Raw genomic sequence first — 17,974 nt, forward strand, 5'->3', positions numbered from 1 at the left:
AAAATACAATTAACTGAAAATTAAACATATAGATAGCATTGTCCTATGACAAAGAGTAAGAAGTTTACCTTTCTATTATCTCACCTCACAAGGTAATTTTTTCCCTCCAACTTCTGTAAAAGATATACCAAATTTTTCATCACAAAGAACATTCTCAGCAATATGAATATTTGGCGTCAGCACAGCAAACTCATTCTTTCTGGATTCAGATGAAAGGCAAAGTTGGTAGGAATAAGGCAATGGCCCTTCTTCAAAATTTGAAGGAAATATTGCACCAGATTTGGTATGTGGGACTGGAGCAAAACATTGTAGGAATCTAGGATTCTCTGACTGCCGGAGTTTCATCGTAAGAGCCAGAATCACTGACAAGAGGAATAAAAATGACATCACAGCTAAGGCCACCACCAAATAGAACTGTAGGTCCGACTGATCCTCTGAACTCTTCATCTGGTTTTTCATCTCTGGAAGGGCCTCCTGGAAGTTCTCAGCAAACACCAGGTTCAGAGTGACAGAGGCCGAGAGAGGCGGTTGTCCATTATCCTTCACCAGAAGGACCAGTCTATGTTTCATGGCATCTCTCTCCAGAAAAGTTCTTGCTGTCCTGATCTCACCGGTATGGGAGCCAACAGTGAAGAGGGCTGGTTCTGTGGCTTGAATCAGCTGGTAGGAGAGCCAGGCGTTGTGTCCAGAATCGGCATCCACAGCCACCACCTTTGTTACCAGATAATCTGCCTCAGCTGAATGAGGGACCATCTCAAAGAGGGCAGAGTCCTTGGAGTTTGTTGAAGGGTAAAGGATTTGGGGGCTGTTGTCATTGCGATCCAGGATAAACACCCTGACTGTGACATTATTGCTGAGAGGGGGATTCCCGCCATCTTTGGCCTTCACCTGCAGCTGGAATTCCCTGAACTGCTCATAGTCAAAGGATCGCTGGGCATAGATGATGCCAGTTTCAGAATGAATGGAGATATAGGAGGAGATGGGAAGTTCTTCAATGTTGCTGGCAAGGATTGAATATGTGACCTGTGAGTTTTGTTCCACATCCTGATCAAAGGCTTGAATCTGGAAGATGGAGGCACCAGAAGGATTGTTCTCTGGCACATAGATGCTGTAGGAAGCTTTTTCAAAAGCAGGAGCATTGTCATTGATATCAGAGATCTGCAGAAAGATGGTTTTATTTGTGTTCAATGGAGGAATTCCTTTGTCAGTGGCTGTGATTGTAATATTATACTGAGATACCTTTTCTCTGTCCAGAGGTCTGTCTGTTATGAGCTTGTAGTAATTGTTGGATGATGGAAGTATCTTGAATGGCAAGTCATTTTGTAAATAACAAGTTATCTTTCCATTATCACCAGCATCTTTATCTTTAACATTTATAAGAGCAATTAAAGTTTCAGACCTAGAATTTTCAGGAAGTGGGGTAAATAAAGAAACCACTGTTATCTCTGGGAAGTTGTCATTCTCATCTATAATTTGTATTTGCACTTTACAATGTGTTACTAATCCTCCACCATCTTTTGCTGCCACTGTTATAATATATTCTTTGGTTTCTTCAAAATCTAATGTTTTAATGAGAATAATTACCCCTTTGATTGGATCCATACTAAATTTTTCTTGTGCTTTTATTGGTAGGTTGCTGAAATGATACCTGATTTGAGCATTTATGCCTTCATCATCATCAGAAGCTGAAGTCTGGAGCACAGTAGTTCCAATAGGAGCATTTTCTGTTAGACTGACCCTATAGATCTCTTGAGTAAAAATGGGAGGGTTGTCATTGGCATCAGTAATGTTTATTAATATTTGCACTGTAGAATTTTTTCTAGGTTCACCTCCATCCATTGCCATAAGAACCAAATGTATATATTCTTGACTTTCACGATCTAAAGGTTTCTGCAGAACTAAATCTGCAAATTTATTTCCATCTTGACTCTCTTCTACTTCCAAAATGAAATATGGATTGGAACTGAGCTGGTAGTTCTGTAGAGAATTTATTCCAATATCAGCATCTTCAGCTGTTCCAAGGAGAAATTTGGTGCCTGGCAAAGTAACTTCACTTGTTTCCAAGTTGATATTGCCATTAAGGAACTGTGGGGCATTATCATTAATATCTTGGATTTTTATATTTACATGGAAAATATTCAGAGGGTTTTCAATCACGATTTCAAAATTAACCAAGCAAAAGAGAATTTTGCCACATATTTTTTCCCGGTCTATCCTTTCATTTATATAGAAATCTCCATTTTCTGTATTGATTCTAAAATATTTCATATCATCCACCGAGGCTGCATGCACATTGCGTTTTGCCAGTTCTTTGTTACTCAGCCCCAGATCCTTAGCGAGATTCCCCACAATAGAACCTTTTGTCATTTCCTCCGGTATTATATAATGAATTTGCTCTGAAGCAACCCAGTAAGGGAATGATAATTGCAAGAGAAGTAATACTTGCCTTCTGTATGCTCCTCCATTCTTTTTTTTCTTTCTTTCCATTTTGACCTCTCCCCACTGACCTGTTTGGTTCCTTTCAAATTGGATCAAATTTTCATCAAGGGGGAAGAAAATTCCATAAGGAATTTTGAAGAAATGTCATGCAGTTTCCTTTTGGCAGCTTCAGTATTCAGTATCTCTCTTTTCTCTCCCTCTTTTCAGTCTACACAGTACTGGTTAAATAATCTTAGAGTAAAAAATCGATTTCCACTGACTGTGCTGATGAGGTTGATCAACAGCGACACTTTGAGGCTCATAAAGAGAACAGCAAGGAATGCTTCTTTTCCGCTTCCGACCAAACACAGTGTGAACATCATTATACTGTAGGCTGCTACTTAAGTATCATGTTGATTGTGGAGTTGAGTGGATATTAAAACATTGTGATTATAATTTTGGAGTCAGTGCTTCTTTCCTTTTACCGCAATCAATAGTTTTAAAGGTAATTTCTTGCATTGTTTTTAAAGTCTTGGGGAAAACATGGTTATCTAAGTTATATTCCAGAGAGCTTTATGAATGTGGCATCCAGTTTGGTGTAGTGGTTAAGGTGCCAGGCTAGAAAACATGAGACCATGAGTTCTAGTTCCACCTCGGGCATGAAGCCAATTGAGTAATATTGGGCAAGTCATTCTCTTTTATCCTTAGGAAATAGGCAATTGCAAGACACTTCCAAAAAAAAATATTGTCAAGAAAACTGCAGGTCAAAGATACACTCATCCTCACATATTCAATTCCTTATACAGGGCCCTGAATGAGGGGAATCATGAACATATTTGCATATGTTTTTATATCAGGTACCTTTGAAATCTTGCTCTTCAACTTCACTTATCTATTTGGGGGAAATTAGAATTTTTTTTCAACAGTCATTGGTGAGGACAAATTGCAGGGGAATACTGGTCACAGACTTGTGAAGCCAAGTCAATAACATATAGAGGGTGATCTTGGTGTCCTAGTGCAGTGTTTCCCAACTCCCAGAATTCCCCAGCCAGAATTCTGGGAGTTGAAGTCCAGATCTCTTCAAGTTGCCAAGGTTGGGAAACACTGTCCTAATGGACCATTACCTGTGTATGAACCAGTAGAGTACTGCAACTGCCAAAAGAAGCCATTGCAGTCCTAAGATGTGCCAACAGAGAGATAGTATCTAGACCACTATAAATACAACCTCCTGGCCACTTTATTCTACTTTCAAACTAGTGTTTTCTGGTTCTGTTGCCTTAGGTATTGCCTGTTGTGCTTCATTTTTTCAAGACCATCCCTGCATTCAGGTAATTTCACAGAAGCAGATTCCTGCATCTCCCCCCAAAATAACATAATTTTATTACACCAAATTTATTGTTTATTACTTTTGTCTCACATGCAGAACTTTCTTGGATTGAAACTTAGCTTTTTAAAATACATTCATTGTCATAACTCAGTATAAGTAACAGAAAAACAAAACTGTTGAATGTACTATAACTGATTATAAGTAACTGAGAAAAGATAAAATGATATAGTGGTGAATTTACTAGGGGTGGGAAATCACTTCTATATAAAACCTACCCCCAGGAAAGAAAGCAATTGGCCAATGTTTTCCTGAAGAGAAATGTAGGCGGAAACAGCCCGCAGAACCCTGTGCAATGGTTGAATCTTGCTGGGTGACCTAATTTCCCCAGGTGCCATGTGGTGAGTTCTGTTGCTAAATGGGTAGAGGGCTAATCCTATCATGTCCTGAGGGCCATGTCTTTTGTGTTGTAGATAAGCAACTCCAGCCTTTGTCTTGTAGATAGGTTGGCACCAAAATATCTGCTGGGGGAAGAGCAGGGAGCTGAGGCTCTGAGTTTGCCTTTCGAGAAAATATAATATTCTGCCTTTTAAATATTTCCTAGAATATTTCATCTTCCTAGGAGAGGGATGGTCTGATATGCACTGTGGGTTCCAGACAGGTGAGCTGTATTCTATGATGAATAGTTGCATTCATCAGTTTTCAAGCATGTTTGACATACTATAAAGGCTCAATTCTTAAGCTTGCTCAATTCTTAAGCTTGCCTAACCATTGTACAAATATGCTCTAGCAACAGCTGGTTCCATTTGTGTCCCAGCCCACAAGCAAATCAAATGTGTACATAGCTATACCAGTGTTAAAATAAGAGTAGAATATTGAAGGATGTTAAAGTAATGCTTCCCTTATTTTTATCCTATCCAAGAGAAAAGTCAAAGCCTATGGAAATGTCTGGTTTCCCATTATCTTGGAGGAAAATGAACCAATTGGTCAGTTTTGTATTTTATTTGTCTAGTATTAGAGTCAGGGTGGTGCACTGCAGGCTACTTCAGCCAATTATAGTTCAGCAGTACAAATCTCATCACCGGCTCAAGGTTGATTCAGCCTTCCATCCTTCTGAGATGGGTAAAATGAGGACCCAGATTGTTGAGGGCAATATGCTGATTCTGTAAACCACTTAGAGAGGGCTATAAAGGCACTATGAAACAGCCTAAGTCTAAATGCTATTGCTATTATGTCTAGCATAATAGACAATACAAAAGTAATCCAGAAATTTTGTAACTATAATACTAGATTTTAATAGCTTTAAATATGTTTACCAGGAACTTAATCTGTAAGATAAATTAAAAATTACAAGTAGGTCTGAAATTTATATAAAATAACAGTTTAAAATCTATACATTTAAAAGTATCAATTAGGAAGTCTATAACTCTAAAACCTACTAGCTGCTTTAAAATTTTCTAACTTGTTGAATTGGCTTAAAATAACTAAAGTAAATTGAACTCTTAAGATACTTGGATGATAACTAATCCAGTTAAAATATGCGTTAGTAAACATAGTTTACAATAATAATATTACAATAATAATATTAGGTATTGAGATTAAATTATAAATATGGAATATTTCTAGCCTAATTAACGCTGATGAATTCTATTTATATTTTATGTGTTGCTACAAAAAATTTGTTTACACTAGTAGTAATAATCCATTATTTAAAACGAATAACTTGATTTAGAACAGATTTGTATGGCCTGGTATTCTTAGGAGTAACAGGGTCAATGAATGAGCTATGGATATCTCTATAGTATGTGCAATGAGGAAGTTTGTATTTCATAATTTCTACTTGGCCATCACCATGTGAATACAAATAATCAAGCTATTACAGTGACTCAATAGAAGCAAGCTATGACTTGAAACATGAGCAATTAATAGACGAGTACTGAATAGCTGCCCCGAGTCCATGGAGAGGGGTGGCATATCAAATCAATAAATCAATCAATCAATCAGTCACACATCCTTGATTGTTTCATTTAAGGTTGTATTGATATAAACAGGGAGGCTGCGAGCATAAGTCTTGACTAAATGGAATATAATATCTGTTGAGCAGATTATTCCAAGGACTTTCTCATCCTTTAAAAATATCATGTCTTTTCTTTCTTTCATCAGTAGATGGCTCTATCATCTAAAATTTCAACGTTACACCCAGTCTGTCAGCCAAAAGCCTTCCAATTTTTCAAATAATTTCTTTCACTTTCTTCCAATAATCAGCTCAATGTTTCCAGATATTGTCAATATTCAAATCCAATTTTTCTGTATTTAAAGAATTATATCCTCTCTTGGGTTTCACTTTCTTTCAGATCAGTAATCTTTCTCTAAGAATTTGTTCGCTGCCTTTTTAACATTTTGAGTTAAAAGTTTCTTTTTTGGGGGGTTTAGTCTCTAGTAGAGAAGTTGAAAATCATCTCATACAGCTCCAGTCCCTGTTCACACATTGCTCCAGCACATTTCTTCTTCAGTTGTCCCAGCTTCATGGCAGCCATAATGGTCACTTCTTCTCTTCATTGTTGGATAGGAGAATTAGCACAAGTTAATAGTATTTGTGATGCATTTTGAATGTTCATTTGACTGAGTTTCATGTTTAATGAATAAAGTACACAGTGGTGCCTGTACGTACAAATGCCTCTATTTATGAACTTTTCTAGATAAGAACCGGGAGTTCAAGATCTTTTTGCCTCTTCTCAAGAACCATTTTCCATTTACAAACCCGAGCCTCCGAAACTGTAACCGGAAATAGCAGGGAGAAGCCTCCATGGGGCCTCTCTAGGAATGTCCTGGGAGGAAACAGGGCCTTTACCCTCCCTGTGGTTTCCCCAATCACACACATTATTTGCTTTTACATTGATTCCTGTGGGAAAAATTGCTTCTTCTTACAAACTTTTCTACTTAAGAACCTGGTCACGGAATGAATTAAGTTCATAAGTAGAGGTACCACTGTATAATAATAAAGGAAAGATATTATAAATTAGAAAATAAGAAGAGAACTCAGTTTTTAAAAACTTTTGTCTTTATATTCCATTTGAAATTGGAGAATAGACTTTAAGGAACAGTTCTAACTTGCTTTTTCATAGTTTAATATATAATAGTGCTCCTTCCAGATTTGTCAAAATAGTTAGTTCGTATTAGATGTAATGTGGTGCATTAATTTGTGCACTGCAGAAGTGATTTGAGGCCAGGGATGGTCTTCAAAGGTTTTAGCAAGGGATTCTCTGCCTCGTTGCTGGCTGGGTGTGGCCATGCTGGGTGTGGCCTAGTTGGCCTCTTACACCACAGTGTGTGGGGGGTGTTTTTACTCTCTTGGCTCCAGAGGTTTTCCTTAAGCCTCTGGTAGAGCAAAAATGGCTTCTTTAGACATCAGAGGCCCTCTGAAGGTCAAAATAGGCCTATTTCTGGCCTACTCAAATTTCAAGTTGGCCCATTTTTGCCCTCACTGAGCCACTGAGTGTGCCCTGCACTTACCTGCATCCAAAACAGGCCGTGTGGGGATTCCTGGGAGGGGAGGGGCAAAATGGGAGAGGTGGGGCCAGCCAGGAGTGGGGTTTGGAAGTTCTCTGAATTGCACAGAATCTTAGCTAGAGATTCTTCCAAACACCCCTAGCAACCCACCCATGTTTGAGACAAGTAATAACTTAGTCTGGGCATTGATAAAAGATAGAACTAACTTATATACTTCTTTTTAGTAAAAATATTCACAACTAAATATCAGCATATGCTCTTGGTCCACACTATATCTACTAAATAATTTATGTGTACTGTTCTGAGTGCTGAAATGCTTTCTGCAAATTATTTCTGCAACTATTGCAGCAATAACTACTGAAAAAGCATAACATATTGATAACTTGTTTTTCATATTTGATTATTATTTTTTCTCATATAATTTGCTATTTCATTCAAACCACTCACGTGTTATTTGAGCTTTCTTTTCTCTAAATTTGAAACTTTTATGAAAAACTGCAAATAATCAAACTAGCAAATAATATATTTTCAGTTTGAAGGAGACTATGCTTACTCCAAATTCTGAAATAACACTGATTTATGAAGGGTATGTTAGGAACTATTACAACTGTAGAGGTTATTGAGTAATAAACCAGTGAGCAAACAACAGGTAAAGTAGAAAGTATATGCAAAATCATAGAAACAAACATTTATTGAGAATCTTTTAAGGTTAGATTACAAAGTCAGTACTAATAAAAACAACTCACCAAATTAGTTTTATCCATCTCAGAATTTGGGATATTGCCTCCACTGCTTGCCAAAAGCACATCATATTTTTGGTTGCATGAAATATATTCTGCAGGTGGAACTTTGGGTGTTGGAAAAGTAATTTCATGTATTTTGGACTCGGATGATAAGCAGAGCTGATAGGAATAAGGAATAGTCCCTTCCTCATAATTTGGTGGGAATATAATGGCATTGCTTGAATGGGGAATGGGAGCAAAGCATGGAAGGAATTTCAGATTCCCAGACTGTCGCAGTCTCATCATAATGACTAGAGTTGCAGTCAAAAGGAACAGAAAGGAGATCAAAGTTAAGGCCAGCACTAGATAGAACTGGAGCTCAGACTGTTGCTCTGAATCCATGGGTTGGTTATTTATTTCTGGCAGTGCCTCTTGGAAGTTTTCAGCAAAAATCAGATTGAGACTGACTGTAGCAGAGAGTGGGGGCTGCCCATTATCCTTCACCAAGACCACTAGCTTCTGCTTCAGAGCATCCCTTTCCAGAAACGTCCGCAGTGTCCTGATTTCACCTGTGTGGGCACCAATTGTGAAGAGCCCCGGCTCAGTGGCTTGCAGTAGATGATAAGAGAGCCAGGCATTGTGTCCAGAGTCGGCGTCCACAGCCACCACCTTTGTAACCAGGTACCCCATCTCTGCCGAGCGAGGCACCATCTCAAAGGAGGCTGAGCCCTCTGCTCCTGGAGAAGGATACAGAATTTGAGGGCTTTGGTCATTTTGGTCCTGGATGAACACCTTCAATGTGGCATTGGTGCTGAGAGGTGGGGAGCCTCCATCTTCAGCCTTCACCTGTACCTCAAACTCCCTGAGTTGCTCATAGTCAAAAGACCTTTGAGAATAGAGGGTGCCACTTTCTGAGTTAATGGAGAGGTAAGATGGGAGAGGTAGTGCCTGTATTTTGCTAGTGAGGATGGAGTAGGTGATCCTAGCATTGCGATCAAGATCAGGGTCCAAAGCTTTGATGTTGAAGATGGAGATGCTAGCAGGATTGTTCTCTGCCACATAGACAGTGTATGAAGATTTCTCAAAGGTAGGGGCATTATCATTGATATCCGAAATCTCCAGTGAGATGGTTTTCTGGGTAGAAAGAGGAGGCATCCCTTTGTCTGTGGCTGTGATTGTAAGATTGTACGCTGGAGTGCTTTCTCTGTCTAGGGGACCATCCGTAAGCAGCTTATAGTAGTTATTAGCTGCTGATACTATTTTGAATGGGGAAGCATTCTGTAAATGGCAATTAATCTTCCCATTGTTTCCTGAATCTCTATCATTTATATTGATGAAGGCTACCAATGTTTCTAATGGAGAGTTTTCGGGTATTTCCCTGGATAAGGAGGCAAGAATCAATACTGGGGCATTGTCATTTACATCTAATACATTTATTTCAACATTACAATGTGTTACTAACCCACCTCCATCCCTTGCTTCTACTGCTATAGTATACTTCTCTGTTTCCTCAAAATCTAGCTCTTCATGAATTGATATAAATCCCTGTTTGGAATCCAAGTCAAATTTCCGATGAGCATCATCAGCAATATTTCTATAGAAATAGTTGATTTGGCCATTGGTACCTTCGTCTTTGTCTGTGGCTTTGACCTGTATTACAGTAGATCCTTTTGACACATTCTCTTTGAGGTTGACCATATAAAGTTCTTGACTGAAGATGGGTGCATTATCATTGGCATCAATGACCCTGATCCATATTGTGGCTGTTCCAGGTTTTGTTGGATTACTACCATCAACCGAAGTAAGTGTTAAATTAATACAGCTTTCACTTTCACGATCTAACTGTTTCTTTAGCACTAATTTTGGATATTGTTTTCTATTTTCCACCTGTCTAAATTCAAGTATAAAATTATCATTAAAACTTAGATGATAACCCTGGAGAGAATTTGTTCCAATATCGGGATCTTCTGCTTTTTCAAGTGGAAATGTGGCCCCTGGTAAAGTGGATTCACTTATCTCTAGCTTGATATCCCCGTTTAAGAAATGTGGTGCATTGTCATTAATATCCTGGATCTCTACTGTTATGTAAAATATGTCCATGGGGTTTGCACTCACCGCTTCAAAACTGATGGTGCAGAGTGAAGTTTCCCCACAGATTTCCTCTCTGTCAATCCTGTCATTTACATACAGATTCCCATTTTCAGCATTAATGGAGAAGTATTGCTTTTTGCCTAAAGAAAGGATATGCAGGTTGCGATTTCCCACTTCTGCAATACTCAGTTTCAGATCCTTGGCCAGATTCCCCACAATGGAACCCTTTCCCATTTCCTCTGGAATTGAATAGCGGAGGTGCTCCGAGAGAGTCTGGCAGATGAAAGACAATAAGAAGAGGAGATGTACTTGCCTTTTTACAGATCTGCTCTTAGCTCTGCTCCTGCCGTCCATCCCACCTGCGGTGAAAAGGGCTTTCATTCAGTAAGCCGAGGAGTTTAAATTCCCATTAGAAAGAAAGCATCAATAGGTTCTTGGGATTCTCCTGAGTTTTATCTACACTGCAGTGGTTTTCTTTTCTCTGACATGGTCGGTGAGTGTCCCTCAATATTGCTCTTTGACTGCTCAGCACTCGGTGACTGGATAGTCAGAAGGCAGGAAGCCCCATTAGATTTCCAGCTCTTTTTGCAGAACTACGTTGGCCAACAGCGGCGCTCTGAGTCTCAGATGCAGAACTGCAAGAGGCATCTTGAAATAACCTCCCTTTGTTTTTATTTTGGTGATGTTTTTGTATGGTTAGAAAGAACTGCTTGTATAGATTGCTAAATAATATATGTTTCTTGTGCCCTTTTCAGTATTTGAAGCAATAATTTATCTATCTGATAGAAAATTTCAGAAAGGAAAAATTTGCACAATTCTTTTTAGTAACATTGGTAACTTTTTGTCAATTCATAACTGGGAAATCTCTTTATTAGTAGGTTACATGTGACAGAAAATTAAAGTGTTTTCAAGTTTCTGAATGTTCCAAAAAGGGTGTAAGGCGTTAGAAATGGGGTTGAAATACAGTCCAAGCCCACATTGTGAAGTAAGACTGTGATCTAAGAGTCGCTTAGTTAATAAAATGGGTGGCATTTAAACCAAATCAATCAATCAATCAATCACAGGTCAGATGGATAAGCAGTTGAAAGTCATTCTCTAAAAGATAGTTGCAGATTAAATAAAGTGTCAATATTGTGTGTTGATAGTGCCAGATGATGAGCCCTTTTCAGGAAGAAGATTGTTCTAAAACTGAAAACTATCCTCTTGAATGGCATTTTACTCTTAATGCCATTTTTTACTCTTAAGCTAGAGGCATAAAAATATAATTATTATTATTAATACAATAGTAACAATAATTACAATTAAAGATAACTGCTGAAAAATTTATAAGAAATTGCAATATACTTTAAAATGGGTCATAGGCAACAGAGACTTAATAATTAAGAATAGGAGAGAAAAATACTACATGGAGAATAATTATGCTAACTGTATCAAATTACCATTATTTATTTTTTCTTAGAAACAACTTTATATTTAATTTAATTTTGTCCTGACTCTGCTTCCTAATTGAAAACTGCCTTGTAAACCACCTTCCAAAGACTAGATATGGAGCTTGGCTCAGAAATGCTAGTATACCTGGGATTGAAGAAATGAGATTCTAATATTTAATTCTTCATAGGTCATGCTAAAAATTATTTTTGTCACAACTTTAGAAAGGGTGTTTATGGTGGGCGTAAATGCCATATGAATTAGAAGAAATTTTGCATATCCTATTCCAGTTTTGTCAGTTATTAATGTAACATTCTCGTGAGTAGAGTACTATATTAAGTTCCTAGATTTATTTAATTATACTGTAGTACAAGATGAGCAAGGAATGTGTGTATAAATATCTGAATTTTCATTCTACATCTATCTCATAAGATAATGTAACATAGTATCTCCAAGGCAGGAGACCTTATACCCGTGACAGTTAACGGTCCAAAAAACGTCCCCCCAAACTGCCCCAAAAGCAGGCATGCATGTGCTGGCCAGCTCCTCTTCGGATTTCTGGTGCACCAATGTGCACAAAGGCTAGCTACCCGGCACACAGAACTCCAAGGACCAACTGTCCAGCACACGCATGCACACTGGCCAGCTGGTCTTCAGGTTTCTGGTGCTCTGGCGCACGCACATGCGTGTCTGTTCTGGTTTGGGCACTCAATGATTCACCATCACTGCCTTATGCCATCCTGAATAAATAGTAGCTCAATCCTTTCTTGAAAAGCTCCAACTTTTCAAGGCAAATTATTCTATTGATTAATTGTTCTCACTTGTTGGGAAACTTCTTGTCCGGTCCCAGTTGGATTTCTATTTAACAAGCTTCTACCCATTACTTCTTGTCCTGCCCTCAAGTGCTATAGCGACTAAATTGATCTGCTCTTCTCTCTGACAACCACTCAAATACCAGAAGACAGCTATCATGTCACGCCCTAAGTCTTTTTCCCCTTTGGCTAGATATATCTAGTTCTCTTAACTGTTCTCCTCAGCATTTAATTCCAAATTGCATGAATCAGTAATGTGAGGCAGTTGCAAAAATGGTGAATGCAATTTAGCTGCAGGAAGAAAAATGGAATTATAAATAATGGGAAATTTAAATTTATTTTCCATAACTCAGACCCCATCATCATAGCATCATTCTTGAGTACTCACATTCAAAATATTTAGATAAACTGAAAATATTTTTTTTATTTTTTTATTTTTTTATTTATTTTGCCCAATACACAATGAGGGTTTTAGTGGGTATATATCTATATACACATAGTAAAATACATGATGAAGGTTATAGAGGAGATACTCATAGTAAAATATATCTAAGAAATAATAGAAAAGAAGGTATAGTAATAGAACATATCAATGAAAGAATAGAAGAAGAGATATAGGAATAGAAGAAAGGTATAGGAGATATAGGAGAGCAATAGGACAGGGGACGGAAGGCACTCTAGTGCACTTGTACTTGCCCCTTACTGACCTCTTAGGAATCTGGATAGGTCAACCGTAGATAATCTAAGGGTAAAGTGTTGGGAGTTTGGGGATGACACTATGGAGTCCGGTAATGAGTTCCACGCTTCGACAACTCGGTTACTGAAGTCATATTTTTTACAGTCAAGTTTGGAGCGGTTAATATTAAGTTTAAATCTGTTGTGTGCTCTTGTGTTGTTGTGGTTGAAGCTGAAGTAGTCGCCGACAGGCAGGACATTGCAGCATATGATCTTGCGGGCAATACTTAGGTCTTGTTTAAGGCGTCTTAGTTCTAAACTTTCTAGGCCCAGGATTTAAGGAAGTAAAAGGATGATCAAGCAAATAAAAATCAAGAGATTAAGCATGTTTAGGATGGGGAAAATAATTCCTCGTGTTCTATTTTGTGAGTCTTGTCAATTAAAATAATTTTCAGATTGTTAATATAAGAACAGAAATAATACTTTAGCACTTTTTAAGTACCCCAATGATAAAACAAAGAAAATGTAGAAAAATATAGGACCTACAGTACAATAACTGATTTAAGTTTTAAGAAGGCAGGTTCTGAATGTTACAAAGCATTTTCTGACATTAGCAATGATTTGACAGTGGATCTATCTGCCTACAAATGTAATCAACTCTTCTTTCTTGGATGTATTAAGAGGCAAATTTAGATAGCAATCTCCCTAGAAAATTTTAATTTAGACTTTGTATTCAACAGAGATCATGTAGCCAAATTTTTCTGAACCTATGACTCGATGGATTGGACTTGGGTCTTGACCTATTCTGAGTTTTTTTGATTCTATAATCCTGAAGCTTGAGATCATCATAAAGCCCATAAACATTCTATAATCATAAAGCTCATGACTACAGAGCATTTAATAAATGGAATACCAGCACAACTATCATTACAAACTGGCTTTTTAAATTTAATTGTGGTTTTTTAAATACATCCATAATTTTCATATAAAAATATACTTCTTTAAATGCTCACATCCAAGCTACCAGAGTAAGGAGATGGCCGTTATAATGAAATGCATGTAGAAAGCAGAATTTGATGAGATCTTGAAATTACCTCTATATTGTGCAGGAATGACATGCATTGAACCTGGAATTGTTTAGAGGAATATCTGTACAGTATGTGGATTAGACTTAGATCCTCCCAAATTCAGTTGGCAGATCCCACAGAAAGTCATGGAGAATAAGAGGGCTGAGATCTTGTGGGACTTTCAGGTCCAGATTATTTGTCCATCAACCATTGTGGTAGTAAACAAGGAGCAGAAGACAGCAGTGGTGATACAGTAAAGATAGCAGTGCCACGTGACAGCAACATCATGAAGAAGGAATATGAGAAGTTGAAGAAGTAGTAGGAAATGTAAGAAAAACTGGAGAGGATGTGGAAACTAAAGGCCAAAGTGGTCCTAATGAAGCTAGGAACATTTTGGGCTGTGACTCATAAACTGAGAGACTGGCTCCAACAGATCCCAGGAACAACATCAGAGCACTAGGTCCAATTTTAGAGTCCAATGTTACAAACATCTAAGATACTGTGCAAAACTTTCAAACTCCAAGGACTCATACCAACCATAGAGGTGAGAAGGATTTATTTTATGTAATGAAAGAAAGTGTAACAAATGCAAAAGTATTGCATTGCATGGATTATCTCTTTGTTTGAACAAATATTTTAAAACTGTATAATGCAAGACATTTTTATTTGTCTAAATTAATTAAACACTTGGACTCAGAAATTGGTAATCAAACCTTGAAGTAGTATGTATCAACATGGTCCTAAAAGCATTATGCCCCCCCCCCCCCCAGTTTTGGTATGTATCCATCAAAATAATATCAGTACTTTGTGCAGGCATTCAAATGTTGCCACAGAATAATAGGGTGAAACTGAGTTAACAACCTACGATTTATTTAAATACAATAAGGGTCAGATTAAACTTCTTAACTTCATGCAAATACTAACCACTTAGACACAAGAACTTCTGTAATAAAATGAATATGATATAATAATAATAATAATAATAATAATAATAATAATAATGATAATAACAACAACAACAACATATTAGATTTGTATGCCGCCCCGTCCTATGTTAAAATTATATAGAAGTTTTGTTTTTGTTTTTTTTAAAAAAGCAGCTTACCTTGATTTTACACTTAATGGGATCATTTTCTGAAAAAGCAGTGAAATATTGTGAAGAAATAAAATTTTAGATGTTAGAAAAGTAAAATCGAATGCAATGTACTTAGGAGTAAACATGTCTAGGAGTCTGCTGTCTTTTAGGGGTACTGTTACAGAATTTGCAGTTAAATATTTACCTTCCCATTATTCTCCATCTCGAGTTGCAATGTTTTTTCTCCATTGCTCGAAATAGGCACCTGAGTTTTTTCGCCACTAAGAACATTCTCTGCAACATGAATATTTGGTGCCAGGAAGGTAAATTCATTCTTTCTGGATTCTGAGGAGAGGCAAAGTTGGTAGGAATAAGGCAGAGTCCCATCTTGAAAATTGGGTGGAAATATGACTCCAGCTGTGGAATGGGAAATAGGACCAAAACATGGTAAGAAACTGGAATTTCCTGACTGCCTGAGTTTGATGGCAACAGCCAGGATCACTGACAAGAGGAATAAAAATGACATCACAGCTAAGGCCACCACCAAATAGAACTGCAGGTCCGACTGATCCTCTGAACTCTTCATCTGGTTTTTCATCTCTGGAAGGGCCTCCTGGAAGTTCTCAGCAAACACCAGGTTCAGAGTGACAGAGGCCGAGAGAGGCGGCTGCCCATTATCTTTCACTAGAAGGACCAGTTTATGTTTCACTGCATCTCTCTCCAGAAAAGTCCTTGCTATCCTGATCTCACCCGTATGGGAACCAACAGTGAAGAGGGCCAGCTCAGTGGCTTGAATCAGCTGGTAGGAGAGCCAGGCGTTGTGTCCAGAATCAGCATCCACGGCCACCACCTTTGTTACCAGATAATCTGCCTCGGCTGAACGAGGGACCATCTCAAAGAGGGCAGAGTCCTTGGAGTCTGATGAAGGGGAAAGGATTTGGGGGCTGTTGTCATTCCTATCCAGGATAAACACCCTGACTGTGACATTATTGCTGAGAGGGGGACTCCCGCCATCTTGGGCCTTCACCTGCAGCTGGAATTCCCTGAACTGCTCATAGTCAAAGGATCGCTGGGCGTAGATGATGCCGGTCTCAGAATGAATGGAGATATAGGAGGAGATGGGAAGTTCTTCAATGTTGCTGGTCAGGATTGAATATGCGACATGTGAGTTTTGTTCCACATCTGGATCAAAGGCTTGAATCTGGAAGATGGAGGCACCAGAAGGATTGTTCTCTGGCACATAGATGCTATAGGAAGCTTTTTCAAAAGCAGGAGCATTGTCATTGATATCAGAGATCTGCAGAAAGATGGTTTTATTTGAGCTCAGTGGAGGAGTTCCCTTGTCAGTTGCTGTGATTGTAATATTATACTCAGATGCTTTTTCTCTGTCTAAAGGTTTATCTGTCAAGAGCGTGTAGTAGTTGTCAGATGATGGAAGAATCTTAAACGGCAAGTCATTTTCTAAATAACAAATGACTTTGCCATTATTGTCCATGTCTTTGTCATTTGTTTTGATTAGAGCAATAAGTGTTCCAATCTGAGAATCTTCCAGAATTGGATTAAAAATGGAAGCGAACATCATTTCTGGCACATTATCATTCTCATCAAGGATTTTTACTTCTACTTTACAATGGGTCATTGATCCACCTCCATCTTTTGCTGCTACAGTCATCACATATTCTGAGCTTTCCTCAAAGTCCAATGGTTCCACAATAGAAATCATTCCACTGGTTGAATCTAGACTGAACTTCTTATTTGCACTCAGCGGTATATTGCTGAAATAATATCTGATTTGTGCATTTGTGCCTTCATCATTATCCGAAGCTACAAGTTGCAGCACCAGGGACCCAACTTGTAGGTTTTCCCTCAGATTGACAGTATAGACTTCCTGGCTGAATATAGGTGGATTATCATTGGCATCAGTGACATTGATCCATATTTGGGCTGTTCCAGTTTTTTTGGGTTTCCCACCATCCAGCGCAGTAAGTGTTAGCTGAACTGTTGGCTCACTCTCGCGATCAAGTGGTTTCTGCAGTACTAAATCTGCAAATTTATTTCCATCTTGACTCTCTTTCACATCCAAAGTAAAGTAAGGATTGGTGCTAAGATGATAATTCTGTAAAGCGTTTGTGCCAATGTCTGGATCTTTGGCATTCCCAAGAAGGAATCTGGTGCCTATTTGTGTAGTTTCAATTATCTCCAACTGGATTGTGCTAGTAAGAAACTGTGGAGAATTATCATTAATGTCTTGTATCTCTATTTTTAGATGGTAAATATTTAGTGGATTTTCAATAACCACTTTAAGATTAAGAACACATAGTGGGATTTGGCCACATATTTCTTCCCTATCTATCCTGTCATTCACACAGAGGTTTCCATTTCCTGCACTGATTGTGAAATACTGAACCTCGTCCAGAGAGATAACATGCATCTTGCGACTTGCCAGCCCTTTGAGACTCAGTCCTAGATCCTTTGCGAGATTCCCCACTATAGAACCTTTTGACATCTCCTCGGGGATGGAATAATGAATCTGTTCGGAGACGGCCCGGTAGGAAACCGAGAAGAGTAAGAGCGATAGTACTTGCCTTCGGATTGCTCTGCCATTCCCACCTTGTCCCCGCTCCATCTCCTCTGCGATAAAGTGACCGCCTCAAAATCTCGTCGGAATGTAGAATAGTAAGAAACAATCTCGCTCCTTCTTAATGTCTGGGACCTTCCCGTTTCTCAAGAACGTTTTGCATTTGTGAGCTGCTGCTTTCCCTGTCTTTAACGAAATGCCGGAATCCTCCTTTGGGAAGCGTAGCTATAGTAAACTCTTCTCCATTCGATTCGGCGTCCCCGTTGGCTAACAA

At 38.4% G+C, this 17,974-nt stretch overlaps 3 protein-coding genes across 4 annotated transcripts in view; all 3 read right to left on the reverse strand.

Annotated features, from left to right (window-relative positions):
• LOC139164579 (protocadherin gamma-A4-like) overlaps positions 1–17,924 on the reverse strand; it is a 183,859-nt gene extending 165,935 nt beyond the window's left edge. Inside the window, exon 1 of one of the 2 annotated variants that reach the window (XM_070746900.1) lies at positions 15,328–17,924. In XM_070746900.1, coding sequence (XP_070603001.1) covers positions 15,328–17,748 — 2,421 coding nt within the window. In that variant the 5' untranslated portion in view covers positions 17,749–17,924. Of the gene's footprint in view, positions 1–7,998; positions 8,126–15,327 lie in introns of those variants that run through there. The other variant, XM_070746906.1, reaches the window with a different exon arrangement.
• On the reverse strand, positions 76–2,487 carry LOC139163440 (protocadherin gamma-B5-like). Its single transcript, XM_070744243.1, has one exon. It carries the CDS (start codon positions 2,485–2,487, stop codon positions 76–78), a length of 2,412 nt encoding a protein of 803 aa, XP_070600344.1.
• On the reverse strand, positions 8,060–10,556 carry LOC139163441 (protocadherin gamma-B5-like). The gene is made up of 2 exons (XM_070744244.1): positions 8,138–10,556; positions 8,060–8,087 (listed from the first exon to the last, which is right to left on the reverse strand). The coding sequence occupies exons 1-2, from the start codon at positions 10,444–10,446 to the stop codon at positions 8,060–8,062; spliced, it is 2,337 nt and encodes a 778-aa protein (XP_070600345.1). The 5' UTR covers positions 10,447–10,556.
• Positions 17,925–17,974: the final 50 nt, after the last annotated feature.

This window comes from Erythrolamprus reginae, chromosome 3 (genome assembly GCF_031021105.1).
Source record: "Erythrolamprus reginae isolate rEryReg1 chromosome 3, rEryReg1.hap1, whole genome shotgun sequence".
In the NCBI taxonomy this organism is placed as follows: Eukaryota; Metazoa; Chordata; class Lepidosauria; order Squamata; family Dipsadidae; genus Erythrolamprus; species Erythrolamprus reginae.

What these genes read in the sequence shown, in the direction of transcription:
- LOC139163440 (XM_070744243.1), bottom strand. Translation starts at nt 2,487, where the DNA reads ATGGAAAGAAAGAAAAAAAAGAATGGAGGAGCATACAGAAGGCAAGTA.
- LOC139163441 (XM_070744244.1), bottom strand. Translation starts at nt 10,446, where the DNA reads ATGAAAGCCCTTTTCACCGCAGGTGGGATGGACGGCAGGAGCAGAGCT. An exon ending in CAGCTCTGCTTATCATCCGA is followed by an intron (nt 8,088 to 8,137) that starts GTCCAAAATACA and finishes TTCCACCTGCAG; the next exon opens with AATATATTTCATGCAACCAA.